Source organism: Chlamydotis macqueenii, chromosome 5, assembly GCF_036417535.1.
Source record: "Chlamydotis macqueenii isolate bChlMac1 chromosome 5, bChlMac1.mat, whole genome shotgun sequence".
NCBI lineage: Eukaryota > Metazoa > Chordata > Aves > Otidiformes > Otididae > Chlamydotis > Chlamydotis macqueenii.
The window spans coordinates 42,331,227-42,350,292 of NC_141560.1; the positions used below are offsets into that span (position 1 = coordinate 42,331,227).

At 42.1% G+C, this 19,066-nt stretch overlaps 2 protein-coding genes across 5 annotated transcripts in view; one reads left to right on the forward strand and one right to left on the reverse strand.

Moving 5' to 3' along the window:
* RTF1 (RTF1 homolog, Paf1/RNA polymerase II complex component) overlaps positions 1-9,176 on the reverse strand; it is a 33,193-nt gene extending 24,017 nt beyond the window's left edge. The window contains exons 1-2 of the mRNA XM_086749140.1: positions 9,022-9,176; positions 6,206-6,316 (exon numbers count right to left, since the gene is read on the reverse strand). Coding sequence (XP_086605266.1) covers positions 6,206-6,316; positions 9,022-9,099 — 189 coding nt within the window. The 5' untranslated portion in view covers positions 9,100-9,176. The remainder of the gene's footprint in view (positions 1-6,205; positions 6,317-9,021) is intronic.
* Positions 9,177-9,310: 134 nt separating this feature from the next.
* Positions 9,311-18,367, forward strand: NDUFAF1 (NADH:ubiquinone oxidoreductase complex assembly factor 1). Of its 4 annotated transcripts, none has more exons than XM_086749785.1 (5): positions 9,311-9,525; positions 11,986-12,604; positions 14,512-14,697; positions 15,504-15,578; positions 17,903-18,367. In XM_086749785.1, exons 2-5 carry the CDS (start codon positions 12,095-12,097, stop codon positions 18,041-18,043), a joined length of 912 nt encoding a protein of 303 aa, XP_086605911.1. In that variant the 5' UTR covers positions 9,311-9,525; positions 11,986-12,094; the 3' UTR covers positions 18,044-18,367. The 4 variants fall into 4 exon arrangements, with proteins under 4 accessions (XP_086605911.1, XP_086605912.1, XP_086605913.1 ...); XM_086749786.1 differs by lacking the exon at positions 9,311-9,525 and adding an exon at positions 9,600-9,618; XM_086749787.1 differs by lacking the exon at positions 9,311-9,525 and adding an exon at positions 9,802-9,820.
* Positions 18,368-19,066: the final 699 nt, after the last annotated feature.

Consider the following 19,066-nt stretch of genomic DNA (forward strand, 5'->3'; position numbering starts at 1 on the left):
CTGAATGGCCACTCCATCTTGTTCAGAGAGACACTAGCCAACACCAAGTTTCTTCCTACAGCAGAGGAAGACATAACAAAGATTAGCAGGTTTTGGGGTGGGGGGAGAAGATAATACTTGGAAAGCATGAGCTGCATGGCAACCTGCAGTCCAAACCAGTCTTGAGCCCCTTCCTCATGCTCTAGCACACCAGCGATCAGAAAGGCAACAACATGTTTGCATGTAACATCAAGTAAAAATGCACACTCTGTTACAGTCAGAAGCATTTGTTTGTTCTGTTACCCTTACCTTCATGCATCTCAAATAGCAAACAACAACCATATTTTCCAAAATCTGTCCTTTACTGCAGCTTCTCCAAGTTCCCTCTTCCATGTTCCAGTCAGACAGAGACAGTCAACACTTCTCACACACTTTCCATGACTGTAATACCTCCTCTAAACAGTCCCTCTGATCACTGCTGTCTCCTCAGTCATCATCTGGAAACCATGGTTCCAGGCAGAGCGAGTTAATAAACCCAGGCAGAAGTGTGCTGCAACATGGCTTTCTGCTTAGTGTTCAGTGCTATGAAACAACAGAGCTTTACGGTTCATTCACAGGAAGCAGCCAGAAGAGCATTTCAATTTTTCCTCCTGCTTCAAAGGTTCACAGTGCTAATAGCTTGCATATTTCCCCAAGAAGTCCAAGCTAAGGCACAATACCCAGAATGGACTGCCAGTAACAAAAAAAAAAAAAATCCACATTAGAAGTAAGCCAGATTTAGAAGTCAGGTTCTACAAAAGTAACTACAAAAATGATTGAAGAAAATCATTTATAGCTCAGCAAACCTGGAACTTATTTCCAGTAGGGAGATGAAATGAGATGGAGGAGGGGGGAAAAAAGTGAGCTCTGAGAGTGCAGAACACAGAACTATTTTACCCTTGCTGCTCAGATAGTCGTTATTTTCTTCTGTTCACACAGCACTGTGTGATTATCCACTGATGCATTATCCACTGATATTTTATTTTGCAAATAGCTGTTCTCCCTGGTTTGGTTTTGGTGGGTTTTTTTTGTGGGGTTTTTTTTGTTGTTGTTGTTGTTGTTGTTCTCGTTGTTGTTGTCATTGTTTGCTTTGTTTGTTTTTTTTTTTGTTTTTAAAACATCAAACCAGAGATGCACAATCAAGGTTACTAGCCATTCCTTGCCATATCCTTCCCTCATGGATACAGCTTTTATAAGCAGAAGGCAAATTACAAGCCACAACATCAAAGCAAAGCAAGTCCCTTACCAACGTGTTCCTTTCCTAGGCCAGATAAACTTCCATGCCATGATAACATGACAGCTTAAGAGCGCCAAGGTGCATAACATTAGCCTAGCTCACAAACTTTAATCCATTCTCCTCCATTCATACAGGGAAAACAAAAGGCAGTCCTCCAGGCAAGTCATCAAACTGCAGTTTCAGCCTGTCTGAAGCAAGCAGCACAGATACGAAGATAAGGCAGCATTTACCGTCTTCGGGGTTTCTCAAAGCTAAGAGAACTCTGGAGACAGCACTTCAAAAGCTACAAAGAGCAAAATGCTTTCTAACACTACTGTTAAAACTAAATAAGAAATTAAAAACACTTACTACTTCTCTTGCCTTTTGGGGTCTGCATCTGTCATTCCTATGCCTCAAAGACAATGACAATAGCCCAGCAATTAGAAAACTTAAGGACCACTTCAGACACAAAGAGGAGACTAAAGGTGTCAACACCAAAAAGGAAAGGAGATTAAACAAATAAAGGAAACGCCTTCTGAAGCCACAGAAGAGGCTTTGCTAGAAACTGGCTGAAAGAAGGCTTCATACGCCAAAACATCACCAGACACCTGATCCACTCTTATTGTCCGAGTACTGTTAAAAGGAGCTCACAGAAAAGGAACTATGTGTAACTATGAAGAAAAAAGCCTACCTATTGTGCGTTCAAATTCCATTCAAGCTTCAGGTTAACATTTGCTCTAAAAGTATTTTGAGGTGTCCACGTTTTGAAAAATGGCAAGAACTGCTGAGTGACAACATCAAGATGGTAGATACCAAATGCCAAAGCAGCACTCCCCATAATCAAAACAAACTTGGAGATGCTACTGGCTGTGAAAACCTGCAATGTTTTATTTTGGAAGCCTGGGCCAAACAGCAGGAGATGGTAACAGTCATAAAACACTTGTTCAATGAGTGCCTTGCACGACTAGCATCACCAGCCAGCAATCATTTGGACTACCAAAGGCTTAATGACTTCTCTAGATATCAGACAGTGCCTTATGAATGGATTGTTCTCAGCAAAAACCGCTCCCCGGGTACAAAGGAAAAACTCATTCAGCGAAAAAAAATAAATAAAATTGCATATTCAATTCCATTATCTCCATGAGTCTGGACCAACCTGTTCCACTTCAGAGCTCCTGCAGACTCTCATACCACATAAAGCAAGTACCCAGAAGTTATCTCCATGCCAGTTTGCAATTTAAAGAAGCTACTTGCAGATCAAATTGTATACTTATTTTGTCCACAGCTGGTTCACGTTACTTCTTTGGACATCCTAGCCTCCATAAAATTAGCCTGTGCTATTCAGATTTGCACTTGCACTTTGGAGTGGGGAAAGTAACAGCACCTCTCTTCCTTAAGGAAAGCTTTACTATTGCACCCACTAGCAGCTGAAGGAAACTGTCTCCAAGAAAAGTCAGTTACAAGGCACACAGCCTACGAGGCTGTGTATAAGAAGATTAAAGCACAGCCCATTTCAGATTTCCTAAGCTTGAAAAAATGTATGGCAAAGGCCTCACAGGACTAGAGAACTCACTCATTCTTGAAGGTCTAATTAAGCAGTATTATGAAATAAAAGCACATGGGGAAGGAAGACATTTTGCACTGCAATCTCTACAAACCAACAAAAAACATCCTCAAAACAGAAGGAACACATGCAGTTTTCTGCTAATCTGTAGTTTACTAGAGTGCTCTAATTTGAAGTGCTGTAAGTAGATCCCAACTTTCAAACTTTTTCCTCATAATATGGGCACAAAGCCTCCTACGTCGACTGTTATTTGGGACTGATTTCCTCACTGGTTGCAAGACCACTGCTCATATCCTCCTCTGTCCCATAGCTCTTGACAAGATCTTCAGCTACACCATTCCCTACTGAATCTGCACATTTGCAAATAAAGGCATAAACAGATACTTTTCACTAAAGCCCAGACTAGTACCAAGCATTCATGATAAAACTTTTCTTGTCCTGGAAGTCTATCTTCTGCTATGACCCTAGAGCTGTTAAAAAGCACAACCAAACCCCTCACAACATTAGAACGAGCGTAGAAGGATGCAAAGACTTACACCAGCATTGCTAACAACAAATCTTTCAAGAGAACAAGCAGGAGCTCTTACAGCATTGTGGTCTTCTGTCTAATCTACTCTGATGCTAGTGAGGTTGTTGCAGAAGTCATCCAGGCTTCACCACGCAACAGAATGAATTCTCTTACTGTAAGGAACGATGCTAGGATAAAAGGAAGAGCAAGAACCTGGAACTAACCTACTACAACTGGGAGCACCATCCACACAATGTCTCCAGTAAGCAACAAGGTACCTTGCGGACACCTATACCTCTGGCATAGTAGCCCAAATAGTAACTGGGCTAACACCAAACTCGTTACGTATAGCAGGCTAACAACAGTTTGGGATGGTGAGCTCTTGAGTCATGGCCATATGTTGCTCTACAGAACTGTCTGCCTCCACTTCTCCGTCCACCTTAGTATATCTCCTTGCTAAGGCAGTACTCCTTATGGCAAAGCCCTGCAGTCATCGCTATTTACCAGTTCTCTGAACAACAGCTCATAGTCAGTTCAGTCATGCAGGCTCCACAAACCCACCAGAAGGTGATTCAGAGCATCCCTCCTATTTCATTGCCTGCAACTCACCTTCAGTCCCTTGACTAGGTAATTTGATTCAGATCAGATTGATCCTTAAAGCGTTACAGAATCCAGCATCTGCACCATGAACACCTCATGTGGCTAAGAGCCTTCACAGAAGTGCATTCTCACCAAGACACACAAAATATAACATTAAAGATCTACCAAAATCCCTTGGGCACCACTGTGTAGATGTGACATGACTTGTACATTCTGCTGTTCTGTAATTCCAAAATGTACTTTCTCTCCCCTATGCCCCACAAACTTTCCTCCCTTTAAAAAATGCAGAAAGCAGCATTAGCCTCTAAAGCAGAGATTCAGGCTCCTTTCCTGTACACATAACAGTGAGAATCCTGAAATGTTTAGTGCTTTCCAGGAACCACAAAGGATGCACACACTACAAAATCTGCGTGGAAGCAAATGGGTATAATTAAGAACATTTTGCCCAGGGCAACAATTTCCATGCTTTTGCCTCAAGGTTCTCATGTTGTAGGAAGTCCAGTAAGACAATTTCAACTTCTAGACCCCCTCTCCCAACCCCCAAGGTTAAGTAAACTTCAAACCAACAACAAGAACACTGATTAAAACCAAAGTTGTTCAGCAGAAGCAGTGTAGTCAAGCCTAGGGATGTAGACAACTGAATGACTGGCAGAAGCAAAACTGTTATAATCCAGCCTGTCTCACCCTGCTGTGACAAGCAGCAGTTCAAAACGCATATTTCAAGCACAGGAATAGAAACAACTGTCCTAATTACCTCTTCTCTAAATCTTTTCCTCTTGCTGCATGGAGGTCAGAAAGAACAGAATATCAATTAGAAATGACACTCAGATTAGAAAGAGTATCAAATGCATAAGGTGCAACTATGGCATCCGCAAGGTCTGTGCAAATTCGTGAAGAGATATATTGTCATGTTCTATGAATAATAGAAAGGTAGACCTTACTTGTAGTTACACAAGCTAAAGAAATAATTTGAATAATATTATTTATTCTGACAGTTTTCAGAGACAAACACAGAACAGAAGACTATCATCAACATGCTCTCTACGCCTAAGTCTACTCTTCCAGACAAGCCAGTCATCACACAGCTCAAAATAAACAAGGGGTGTGCCAGCAGATATGAACATACACAGTGACAGACTGAGCTTACTGTCACCCAGTAACAAACCTAATACTTAGTCCATTCATAATTTTATCTCTCCTTATGTCCTAAGCACATATTAGATACAAGAGTCCCTTTTTTTCTCCACTCCCCCTCAAAGAAAAGGATTGATTGAAGCAGAGTTCCAAGCGTATTTATTTCAAAAATGCCTGAGAAAGGCAACTAAACCACACATTCTTTACACTTATTGGAAGAACTCTGCCACACTACCAAATGCTTAGTAGTTAATCACTGGTCTACCCTACTGGTCTTCAATTTGTCACAATGAATAACCCTTCTTGTAGCTTAAGAAAGGAAAAAAAAAAAAAAAAGAAAAAAAAAATCAATTCCAAACAGCTCCCTGTTAAATTTTTAAGAATGGATGAAATAAATTACCTCACTACATTGTGCAGAAAGCTTGCAAAAGACATTTGTAAGCCTTCAAGAAAATGTTTTTATTCGAATACCTGTATGACCTGTTTGTCAGTTCCTCTGTTTTAATAAGTCTATTTCAATTTTCATTTATAGATGAAAGCAGAGACTTTTAACCAGCTCTAGAATGTAGTACCAACAACCAATATTAAAAATAGACCTAGTAGATAAACACCGCGATACAAGGAACCAACAAAATCCTAGAACAAAGTAATCCTAAGCTCTTCCTTGTCTCTCTTTCCTCAAAAATTCCAATAAAAAACACACTCTCTTCCTGATAAGCTAATTCACACTAGAGTTCTTGGAGAATCAAAGTAGCTAAATACAACAGTTTTGCCTTGACCCTTTTCCTCTCCGAGGAAGAAAGTTCTCTTTTAAAGCTGAAAACCTCTCCCTTGAATTCAGAGTCCAGCCTCAGCAGCTCCACTGCTACTTCAGCCACAAGCGTTACACAGGAAAAACACTAGTTTGAGTGCAGACCACAGGAATACAGGATTGAACAGGCAGTTACCTTTTCTACAGACATTCAGACTATTTTCTATACAGTTACAGTTCAAAGTATATTAATTGCAAGAAAAAAAAAGTATCTCCAAGTACACATCCTCTGGGCTTAATGGCCAGTCTCAGTTTATGAAGTCAGCAGGCTAAATATACTGTATGATACTGCTTAGGTACAATCAGAAAAATAACTCATAGTAAGTCCACTTATCGATAACATGACAAACTCACCTCATCGTCACTGTCTGACGTCTCAGAGTCTGAAGATGCTGTAGGTTTGCTCACAGGTGGCTCCTTTTCTTCAGAGTCACTGCGTTTCCGTTTGGCCAATGACAAGAGCTCCTGGTGTGAAAAATCACACATTTATTTAAAAATGTCATAATTAATTTTATCAATCCAGGTCAGTGCACATGCACCTTCCCTGTGATATTTGAGCACATCCCAGTAAAATGGTTAACCCTACTGACTAGTGAACAAAGTTTACTTATGTTTCATAAATATATATACACATACACAATTTTAATACAACTGGATGCTACAAAAGGATTTTGAGGATAACAAGCTATAAGAAGGAAATAACAATACCACTACTTCGCTGGTATAAATGACCTAAGAGTCGTGTCCAGGTCTGTTTTATTTGGATTGGGATTCAAAAACACCCTAACTACATTGTGTAGCATTAACCCGAAAAGCCAAATGCCACTAGAGAGCAGATCCTTATTTCAAAGAAAAAGAGATGTCTGCAATTATACACTTTAAAAGGGAAATACTTTAGGCATAATCACAATCTCAGTTGATAATATTTAGGCATCTGTTCAATTCCTTTTCACTGTCCCTACATACTACAGGATGCACTTAAAGCTTTGGATAGACCCACAGCACGTATCAAGCCAAAAGTCTGTGAACTAAGTAGAGCTGCTCCCCTCCAAAGGAAGCATTTTCAAAGGCAACACACACCAGCACAAAGAACTAAATGGGTCTCAAATAATCTCATCATCTGCTGTTCATAGCTTGTTCAGCTGACAGAAGCAATAGTATAAACCAAACATTTCCGAAGCTGCATTACTGTCTTTGTAGTCCATGACACATAATTTATTCTTAAAAGCATTGCTCTGGGGCTGAAGAACCTTAGCTATGAGTAGAAATACAGTCACACCAACTTGCGCAGCCTTGAGAAGTCAATACTAGATGGGTTTGCATTAGTTTCACAACTGGAAGATTATCTCCACAGCAAACATATTACAATTTAGTACCTCAAATGAGAACATAAACACTGCAGACACTGATGGCCTAGGCTACTTACCAACAAAGAAACCTTCCATTAGTAATGGCATTTTACAAACCTCTCTCTGAAGAAGGCATGCAACTGCAACATCAACAAGGCACATTTGTACAATTAACAGTTCTCTTCAGGAAGCTCCTGATGTTTTCTACCATCTTTTCTAGAATTTCTCTCTCACAACTGTCTCTACGTAGTCCTTCAACCCAGATTACCTCACTGGATATCTCAGCATATTTACCACTATTTTTATTCCAAGCAATTGTCCTTCTTTCTTCCTACCTTTTTTCTGTTTTACAATATACTATATTAGAAAGGCTACCACTCCTTTGATTCACCAGGCCTAGATTGCCAAGGAAAGCTGTCAAACATTTAACCTACAGAGGGGCCCCCACTCAGTATATGCTCCACAAAAACACTGTTTCCTTGCTACTTAATCTTCATCCTTGCACATACATATCCCTGCTGTTACAGTTGCTACAAACAGCTCAGTGGAGGAGGAAGCACCTACTACTCACATACAGTTGCAGATGCATGCTTACAGTGAATGATGGAATAGATGCAGAACCATGTGGTTATTCCTACCATCTGATTCCCACCACCTACCTCTGATTGCCTGATCTACATTAGAGCTCATCCAACTCCTTCTATTGTCAAGCTCTGAAGAAACTACTAAACTAATATACTAGTGGTGAGATGTTGGCAGCTCTAAAGACTCTAGAGGCATGCAAGATCAACATCATCAGAGCATGCTCTGCTCCAGTGTATTTGTCTAACAGAGCCTTTGATTTGATTTTTCTGAAGCTCCAAGATGCAAAACTATTTTGGAGTGTTTGGAAAGGCGTTTTATTGCAACATAGCAACGGCTTCTATATTAAAAACCCTGAAGGTTCAGTACATAAATTATTACATCAGACATGTAGGCTTCAGCATATTTAACCAACTAAATTTCTCCTGGAAGAAGCACTGCCATACAAGCTGTAACACACTTCGCCTATAATGTCTTTATTTACCATTTGAATCACACCATCAACACCTGCTATACTGAAAGATGAATCTTTGAAAGCAGCCTCCCCCAAAGAGGAAGACGCCCCCTTTGCAGCCCTGACACCGTTAAAATGACACCAGACACCACATTTCGAATCCCAGGAGATGCCCAGATAAGTAAATACTTCCCCTTGTTCTATCTACAAGCTCCTAACTCCATGCAGTTTCCCATCAACAGGGCTCCCCCAGCTCAGCCGCTAAGACTAAGGAGGGAGCACTAAACACACATTAACAAACCCCTCCGGGAGCCCGCCTGCCCCGAGGGGCTGACCGGGAGGCAGGGACCTGGCACGCTGCTCTCCCCAGCAGCTCTCCCGGCGTGCGAAAACGGCACAGAAAAGTTGTCCAGCCCTTCGGGTCTCTTCCCCCACTTCCCGAGGAATGACGATCACCGGCAGCCGGGCCCTGCTCCCCCCTCCTGAGGGCCAAACCGCCCGGGAGCATCGCCCCGCCGAGCGCCACCCTTTTGCAAACACCGGGCCCGCTGCAAGGAGCCCCCGAAACCCGCCAAGGCGGGCCGCCTGCCAGTGGCGGGCCAGGGACCCGCCGGAGGGGAGCGGGCTCTCTCCACGGAGTCCGCGGGGAGCCCCATCGGACTGAGCGACGGCGGCCCGCACCCTCCGGGCAGGGAGTGAGGGAACGAGGTAGGGATGGCGGCGCCAAGCCCTGCGAGGGCCGGAGATCCCAGGCCCCGCGTCCGGGTCGGGCCTCTCCCGCGCACCTGATCTAGATTCTCCTCGCTACCGCTATCCTCAGTATCGGAGTCGATAAGGACGCGGCCTTTCCGCTTCTTCACCATGGCGGAACCGGCTTTTCCCCCTCCCTCCCCGCCCCGGCGCCGACGGCGGCGGCGGCGAGGCGCTCACAGCGGCCCGGCCTGCCCCGCGCCGCCCGCCCGACCGCGACACAAAGGGCAGCGCGCATGCGCAACGCGCCGGGGCGGGAAGGAGGGCGGGGCCGGCGCCCGGGAAGGGAGAGGGGCGAGAGGGAGGCGGCTGCGCCGGCCCCGATGGGGCGTTTTTTCGAGCTATTCCGCCTACATTTTCCTCACAAACAGGCGTATCCCCCTTCAGTTTCTCTTTATACGCAAAGATATTTGTGAATAAACCGCTGGGCACCGTGCGGCGACCTCTGTTGATTTCGCCTGTGGCGGAACCTGAGCGGCGCCGTGCGTGTTTCCCCGCCGGGCCCGGAAGCGGTGGGACCCGGGGGTAAGGGCGGGAAGGTGAGGCGGCGCCTCAGCGGCGGGGAGTCTGCGGGTCACGGAGCCAGGAGGGGGGCGGCGGGGGTGTGTGGAGGCAGCCGCTTTTGCGGGGAGGTCGGTACCGCCTGTCGCCGCGCCCTGGCCTACGCCTCTGCCCTCCGGGCCGGGGAAAGGCGGGCGGGATCCGGGCCCGGTGCCCAGGCCGCGGCGCGGTGGGCTGAGGGGGTGCGGTGGGGTGCAAGCGAGGCCGTCGCTGGATGACAAGGTTTTGTAAAGGTGGGCGGCGAATCGGTGCTGGCGTACGATCCGCGTATTGGTAAAGCGTTGCGTACGGGCCAAAAATCGGGCAAAAGTAAAAATTTATTTAAATTTCCTGTTTTCTCCTTCTTGCTACTCGGAGGAAAGAAGGACGAGTCTGTGCTCAGCGGGGTCCAGCAGCTTTTTTGCACCGTACCTTTCTGCTGGTTGTGTTTTAGTTTGGGGCAGCTTTGCCGGCAGGGCCTGGAAGTGGCGCGAGTCGCTGTTCAGGCTCTCGTTGCTTTAATGGTGTGTACTTCACCTCCACCCCGAGGGTACGGGCACCCTGCGCATGGGTTTTCTTTCTCAGGAGCTGACCTCCTGTCTTGCTGAGTGTGTGATAGAGAAAATGTGACTTCCTTCAGTGCGGTTTTAGTCCACGCTGCATGACTTAATCGGAGTATGAGAGTAATAGTAGTGAATTTTACCATGACTAAGGGAAGGTATGTGGCATATAGAGGAGAGAGCGGGGTTTGCCGCAAATCTTTTTGCAGTCTTGGCTAATATATGACGTGATACTGCCTGCTTAGATGATTGTATCTTATAACCAATAAGGTGATTAGCAAGTGCTATTACTGCAGCTGTTTAAAGGTGTGGACTAGTCTCCTGGTAAGGTATTATGCTGTGTAAAGCAAGCTTCTGCGTATCAGCTTATGTTACAGGAGAAAGAGGGAAAGAAGGCATTTAAAACATGGAAAATAGGAGAAAGGAAAGGACTATCCCACTCATGCTCCATGGGAGATTGTTATAGAGAATTATGTGGGGCTTCTAAGCTCAGAACGTGGAACGTGTCCAGAGAAGGGCAACAAAGCTGGTGAGGGGTCTGGAGCACAAGTCTTATGAGGAGCGGCTGAGAGAGTTGGGATTGTTTAGTCTGGAGAAGAGGAGGCTCAGGGGAGACCTCATTGCACTCTATAGCTTCCTGAAGGCAGGTTGTGATGAACAGGGGTTTGGCCTCTTCTTCCAGGCAACAAGCAGGACCCGAGGAAATGGCCACAAGTTGTACCAGAGGAGGTTTAGATTGGACTTGAGGAAAAACTTTTTCTCTCAAAGAGTGGTAAGGCACTGGAACGGCCTGCCCAGGGAGGTGGTGGAGTCTCCGTCCCTGGCAGTGTCAAGAGGCGGCTTGATGAGAAGCTACAGGATATGGTTTAGTAGCTGTGGCAGCAATGGTAGTGGGAAGACGGTTGGACTAGATGATCTTATAGGTCCCATCCAACCATGTGATTCTATGATTCTATGATTCTATAAGATTTTGTGGGTGAAAAGGGCAGGGGAATGACTAGTTTTAAGAATTCTTAGAGGGATTGAATAAGCTAAATGGTCCCGTATGGCGCTTCTCTGCTTTGTTTTGGCTGACTCTGTTCTTAAAAGCTCAGAGAAGATGAACTGACTTGACATAATTAGCAGTCAGTGCTCGTAGCCTCTGTACAGAGCATTGAACATCGAGCATTAAGGTTCTCCCTTATGAATTACAAAATAGCGATGTGGCATAGCTCTTCCTACCAGCAGTGAGGCAGAGAGGAGCAAAGAGAAGATTTTCAGATTTTTTTCCAAAACTTTGTAAAAAAACCTATGAATCACAGTCTGTCTTGTTAAATTATTTGTTCTTTGCAAATCTCTCTGTATTGCCAAACCAAATGCATTGAGTGGGCGAGGGGCTGGATGGCTTATGGAAGAAGCATGTAGTATGGCTGCTGTAGGACTTCATACCTGAAAAGTTTTGTCATCTGTGACTGTCAGATGAGACTGTCGTTCTCGTCCATATGGCACCAGGGTCCGCCTGTTGTGAATGTGTGAATTTCTAGCAGGGGATAATACTTTATAGTTATATAGATGCCGTCTTTTATAAACCTTCTTGTGGTTGTTTTTGCTGGTGTTACTCGTAATACCTAAACTTACTTACAGTGGAGGGGATGAACAGGAATTGCTTGTTTCTGTTTTCAGTTTTATTTGAAGTATTCTACCTATTTTTTCTTATTTGCGTGGGTATTTCACATCGTGGGGCAGGGGGAACATGATTAAGTAAACTAGAAGTCTAAGGAAGTGTAATACTTGATGTTATTTTTTTTTTTATTCCTTTTCCCAATGTCTTAGATTTCTAGTCAATATCTGTTTTTAAAATTAAACCGTACTACAAGCATCCTATATGTAATTTTAAAAATATTTTCTCTTTCATTAAAGGTGGAGTAACTACAGTAACTAAGATATCTCTGGATGCTAGTTTTGTTGTTAAATTAATTTCAAGCCCTTTATTTGCCTTACTGGAAGTGAGTTCTTCAAGTTTACCAACATGGCTCTGACTGCTACCTTGCTGAACAGTGCTTACTTACATGGTAGATGCTGTAGGCACAAAGTTTTGCACCCCTTACTTGGACCTCTCCTCAGCTATTCCATGAAAAAATTGTATGGCAGCTACAGGAGGCCAGGGTCAGAGCCTGAGAAAAAACCATCTTGGCGAAATACTGATTTCAGTTTTAAGAAGAGCATTGAAGTCTTAAAGACTCAGCTAAGCATGCTGAAGAAAGAGACCGAAGATTACTTAACAGGACCTGGAGGCCATCCATTCAGTCAGTACCTGCTGGAACAGACAAGGGTGTTGTGGGAGTTTCGGAGCCAAGAAGATTTAAACAAATGGGTTATTTCCTCTGATGTGGAGATCGGAGGCAAAAGTGAAGTTTACCTCAAATTGGGTAGGAATAACCAGGCTGCTCTGCTGTATGGAACCCTCAATACAGAAGTACCTCGTGATGGGGAGACAAAATACAGTGGATATTGTAGCATGAGAGCTAAGCCGCCAGTGGTAAGTACAGCTTCGTGTTTGCATAGCTTCTGTTACTTAATCGGAGAACATTTTTGTGTAATCCCAGTGAAAACAAGTGGACTGTTGTTTACTGCTGTTGAAACTGATCACTTCCAGGAGTATTATCCTTCATGGATGTAATTGTTGCTGTATCCTTTGACCTGGAAGGAACTTAAACTTTTTCTTGGATTTTATTTTCCTTTTTTAGAAAAGGAATAATATGTTTGATTATTTGCTTATGTACAACAGGGCATCCACTCGTTAAGACAGCCCTGTTTGCAGCCTCCTTGCAAATGAAGGATCTGTAATGAACCTTTATACCCAAAATTGTTATGATTAAAATAGATGTCTCCCTAAATTTGAAGGTAGTTGAATGTGTCATAAGGACAAATTTTCTGGGCTTTAAGTTGGCCTAATCATCAAACTTGGTTTGGGTGAATGAGCTCATCTTTTTTTTTCTCACAGGAACTGAAAATAATGCTTTGAAATGTACTTTTCAAAGGTCTGACTCCTACTGTACATCAGAAGAATCAAGACACAAATCTTTGATATCTCGAAATTAAGCAAAACAGAACCAGAAATGAATGTGCTTATTATTGGTACTGCTTGTTTCGTTCCTTATTTTAAAGCACCTTTAAAAGCGAAGCAACGTTTTGACTTAGTATATAAAATGCTTAACTGTTTAGTCCATTCTGTTGTTAGTAACTTGGCACAAGTACACAGGAAAAATCTTTTCTGGGCCAGAAACGTGGAGAGCAGAGAGTATGAACAAGCAAAATCAAGGGGCGAATGAAAGGCAGATCAACACTGATTAAAATGGTAATACTGGCTCAGGGGAATGGAACAATAGGTTGAATCTCACTCAAGATCAATTCCCAGAACTACTACCGACTTGTGCAAATGCAACTCAAACTTTCACCTCCTAATTCTGAAGTAGAGGAGTGTACCAGTCCATCTTTATAATGCAGTTTGAAATCAGAGAGTGGAAACATAAATACAAAGGCTTTTCTTTATTTAAGTGAAAGGGCAAAACCATTAAATCAAGTAGCTGCAGGCCTTATGTCAGCATATGAGTGATCTACTCATCTTGTTACCTGTGAGATGAGTCGGTAGAAGGACAGTTGGTAGGTAACTGTAGTAGTGCTGTAAGATAAAGGGGAAACTTCTGACTTTTTGGTGCTAGTGTTGACTTGGTTTAAGCAGTTCTGGTTAAGAATAGCCCTGACCCCCGCCCCTCATCACTCCAAGTGACCTCAGTGTAACTCTCCGAAGACTCCTGGATCTGCCTATGTGCAAATCACAACACTGAGACTTTTAAGATCTTTGGGGAAAAATGCAGTTGAGAGTTAGACATGCTTGCAATCCACATCATTATGCACAGTTAATGACAAAAACTGTTGTGAAACATTAAATGCTTCCAGTGCTTATGTCGATCTTCAATAAGGGAAGTTATTGCAGGGGATAAATTATCTCACTTCTCCAATTTCTTGTCATCACCTCTGAATAATCTAGTACTGACCAAAGAATATTAAACTTAATGAACTGCATTGAACTTAGTGAGCTACGTAACTGCAGATTTATCTTTATACCGTTTGTATACTTGCCTGGTAGGGAATTTGTTCCTAGGAAGGAGGTCTGATTTCTGATAGTTACAAGATTGTGGTTTGTGATTAAAGCATGAGTCCTCAGAGTGGCGATACGGCGGTTTGTGGGCTCTAACACAGTACTGAAGGGAATCCAGTGAGATCAGCAGCTAGTATGATGAGTCACCCAGTTTTCACTATGTCACATTAGATATTATTTGACATAATAATGAGGGCAGTGCTCAAAGCAATAGCGCTCTGTTTTTCATAATGTAAGTTTCCCTTTATTAAGGAGGAATAATTCTATTTATTAATAATTTGTAGGGATCTTTTGCTAGGAAGAAGTATTACGACTGGTCAAACTTCAACAGTCTGTATTTACGTGTCCGTGGGGATGGCAGACCTTGGATGGTAAACATTTATACAGACCCTTACTTCTCTCATCAAAAGGATGACCTCTACAACTACTTCATGTTCACCCGAGGAGGCCCGTACTGGGAGGAAATAAAGGTGAACTAACGCGTCTTTCAAACTAGGGCCCCCAAGACTGTCTGTTACTGGAGTAGTAGAATAGATACAGCGATGGAAGCTTAGCAGGTGTTGCCAGGAATGTTCTCTGTGATAATAACTTTAATCAGTAATACAAATGGAGGTTTGCACATCCTTATGCATTAGCGTTCAGTGCTTCACAATACCGTTGTCCAGTCATATGAGAACAGCCCGCTGTTTCACAGCTGAGGGGTCAGGAGGATGAAAATCAGCGTGTCATTGCTGGCTTGCATGTTTTCCTCTCACTCACAGCAGCCAACCCTCATGTTCCCTATCTCTTATCACAGCCCCTCCTCTTTCTTGCTCCCACTGCATTTAAGTCATTTTAAATTATTCCGAACTGCTTTGCTAGAGTACCGACATCTCGGTATGAAATTTGCACTATGAAATACGCAGCTTGGGTACAGACGAGCTGTTGATATACATGTATGCTAGACTTTTCACTAATTTCTATTTTATGCTGATATGTTATTGGAAGGAGATATTCTACATGTAAACAGCCACCTTCTGTGCTGCAGTCTCTTGCAGTCCTGCACGACGGCTACAAACAGCTGCCACAGAACAGCATGGGGCTGGAGCTGGCTGCGAGTGGTCAGTGAAAGGGTTAACGTGTGCCATTTCTCTGTGCCAGTCCTATGTTCCCAACTAGTGCTGGTACCAGATGTAGCAGAGTATTATTTCATTTACTAAGCCAGGCTTTTTATTTCTTTTTATTCTATGTACTGGGGACACTAACGTCTGGTTTGGTTTGGTTTTCTTTCTGTCAGATTCCATTCTCCAAATTCTTTCTCTCCAGTCGAGGAAGAGTCCAGGATGACCAGCATCCTATCTGGTTAGACAAGGCAAGTTTTCTGTAGGCTTTATCTGTCTGAAATATTCTGTAAGATTGTATTGTCATCATGTAGATTTACAAATCCTTTAATGTTTGTGAATTTGAAATTGAAGGGCCTTTTCTTTTTATAAGGTACTTATTCTTCTGTCCTTGCCTTTGCGTTTAAATTATCCTACTTTGTGATAGCAGTGTCACTTTACTTCAAAGTAGCTCAAAAAATATTTTTAAGCAATCTAGACAACAAAGAAATAACTCACAACTTGTCTTTTTAAAAAAAAAAAAAAAATTCCGGAATAATCAAAGAGATTAAAATCTAAAGTGTCAAAAATAATAAAAGTAAGTATCAGAAACTTCCTTCTTGACGGAAGACTGTAAGAGATATCATATCGTGAAATTTTGAGGATATACTGTGTCAGTGACCTTGATGGTGAGCAGTAAACTGATCTGTTTATAGGCTCTTTTTTGGTTTTATTCAGGCTTTCTAGTTTAAGTATTAAGTAAATGTGTTAAGTATTCTTTTTTTTCTACAAAGAGGTAGACAAATGATTCACAGGAGGAGACATGTTGGAAAAAAATTGTTTCTATATCTTTTTTTTTTTCTTTTAAATTTCAGTGACCCTCCTGTATGTAATTGAGAGCAGCTTAATACTCAGTGACTTCCAAAAGGAAAACAATTTTAGAAATATGTATGGGGAGAAAATAAAAGGCTTGTTACTTAAATTGGTGTTAGTCACCTGGAATGTTGCATTCATTTCCTAATTGCCTTAATGAAAAAAAAATAAAAAAAAGGGAAAAACTTGAGGGCAATTCAGTGATTGGCAGCAGGAAAACAATCTGCTTTAAAACAGTAGAAGTTGAGGCTGCAGAGAGCAAGTATGAATGATATGACGGTGGATTAACTACAAGAAAAAATATGCTTCATGGAAGAAAGTTGTTATAAAAGCCCTGTGTTTAAATATGGACACTGAAAATTTATCAGGATTTGAAAGTCTTTCAAAATGGTAAATGAAAACATAAAGTTGTATATGGGATGTTTAAAAATATTTACCAGGAAGTAAAGGGACAAAACAATACTTGATCTAAGCAACCTCCATTCCTTGTTATCTTATGGTTAGTATTTCACAGTAAAAACTATGCACTTGCATATGAAGTGTAATTTTACAAATGTATTTTAAAGAAACCTAAAAATAGGGGAAGCAGTGTGAAAGGCAGTTAAACAAATCTTGATAAAATGTCTTGCTCTCTCATGGTACTACTATTCATTCTCACAGGAACCAGGAAAGGCATTGTTAAACAGGAAAAAAAAGGCAGGAAATAGCCAATGTATTTAGGACTTGCAAAGGAATAGATCCTTCAGAGCAGGGAGCTTAATTGAATCCTGTAGTCATCTATAACAGTATGAACCAGAAAGATGAAGCTTTAAAAACTCTGCAGGCTCCACAAGCCAAGGGGCTGATTGTAGAGCTTGTTTCTGGTGAAGAGACAGCATTAAAAAAAAAAAAAAATAGAATGATCTGCAAGGAATGTCAATGCATTTAATTTCTTCAGGTTTGTTCTGTTACTTATTTAGCATACACTTGCGATATATATTTAGCCTCAGCCTACAATTACTCAGCTTTTATCTGACACATCCTAGGCATTATTTTCCTGCAGCAGTCCTTAAAATCATGGGTACAGCTCAGACCTGCACTTGTAGCAAGGCTTAGGGGCAGCTGGTGCTTAGTTAGAATTTTTTTTTCTTTTAAAATGGAATAGTGGAGAACATTCAGGAAAAGGAATGAGGAATGTTCTTAAATATAAGAACATCATTCTAATTGGGAAACAGTGGCTAAGAACCTTGCCTTAATATAAAACTCAGTAACAAAGTTTTATGCATTTTGTAAGTGTTTGGTTTGGTACACACTATACCAGGTCTATGACTTGATCTAGAATCAAAGTTCCCTTTCATCCTTAATTACATTGTTAGTGTTTCCTGTTCACATAATAATTGTAACAAACTTTATGGAAGTGTGCTTGTACACCCAGTCATGATGAAACTGGTACTACTCAGATCTTGAAGGATAAAAATTGCAGTGTTGCTTTAGGCTCAGGCCATTTCTAATAAAGAGTTCAACAAATACAATTGTAGAAGGGCAAAGGTGAAGTAGTTTCCCACTGGGGTCTGGATTGAAAATGTGGCAGTGAAGTGTTCAAGCCTTAAGAAATTATGCTGTGCTTTGAACAAATACCAGTTTAGTGAATGGCCATTAATTGTTTGTAAAATATGGAAGTGGTAGATACAATTGTGTTTGTAACACCGTAAATACTGTTCTAAAGTATGTGTCTTTTAATTAGATTAGTACCCTTGGATTCACAATCGGAGATAAAGTAGATGGCCCGTTCCAGCTGGAGATTGACTTTATTGGCCTGCTAAACGACAGAGCTCATACAGAAGAATTTGCCTATGAAACATATGAAAAGAATCCTCGAGTCTAAGTTGGGCTGGAGTCCTTTGGGACAGTCTTCAGATGCTTGGTTCATTTTTATACAGCACTTCTTAACGTGTGACTTATACCAACTTGAAGATTCTATGTAAACATTAAAGAGATAAATGCATGAAGTGTTGACTGTAGTAATCTGACTATACTGACACCGTTGGCATCTTCGAGCTGCCAAATGCGGAATCTTGGAGACTGTACATACATGGACTGGAACATGGCCTGAGCAGAGTTGTGAAGCATTCTTACAAAGTAGTAACTGTTGACTGGGTAAGTTTTGGCTTCTGTCCTGACCTTTACAGAAATAAAAAGTATTTCATGAGCTCGCTGTATTTCTTTTTTGTACAACAATTTCATTTTCTACATTGTAGGGTTTGTAGACAGTTGTAAATCACACATCCACTAATTTTAAACTGGAAAAAGTATTATGAGAATTAATGCCCTGAGGAATGGTACTGAAGTGTGACTCAGCCACTGAAATTTACAGAGAGCAGCACCAGAAGTGGAAAAGGCAGCAGTATTTCAACCTTTAGCTGTGGTTCTGAATAACTAAAAAAAGAAAAGGCTGCCACTGCCAAGACTGAAACAGGAGCTATGCAGTGGGCTTGGCTTTTCGTTTAGAGCTGTTGGTGATAGTCTGCCAGCTTTATAGAGCTAAGGTTGTTGAACAGAAGTAAAGCTCCAAGGCTGGGCTGGGGGCAAACCCCCATCACTGTTTGCTCCCAGAGGAGGCACAGCTCAGCTTGATTATCACCATTACAGAGCAGATCAGACCACACTTCTGATGTGAGCAGTTAGCTTAACTTGGCTGCATTGTAAGAAGTCACAGCCTCAGTTGGTGGCACCAAAGTTCAATACCTCCCTTTTTCTGAGAAGTCTGGTTCTCAGTAACTGAAATGGTTTAATTCCAGCTGTCACAAACTTAGTCTAACCAACTCCCTGACCTCCTCTGCAGTGACCTTCTTTAAGGGTACTTTACAAATATTAAATGTATTTTATATGGAAGAGGCCACAAAAAAGC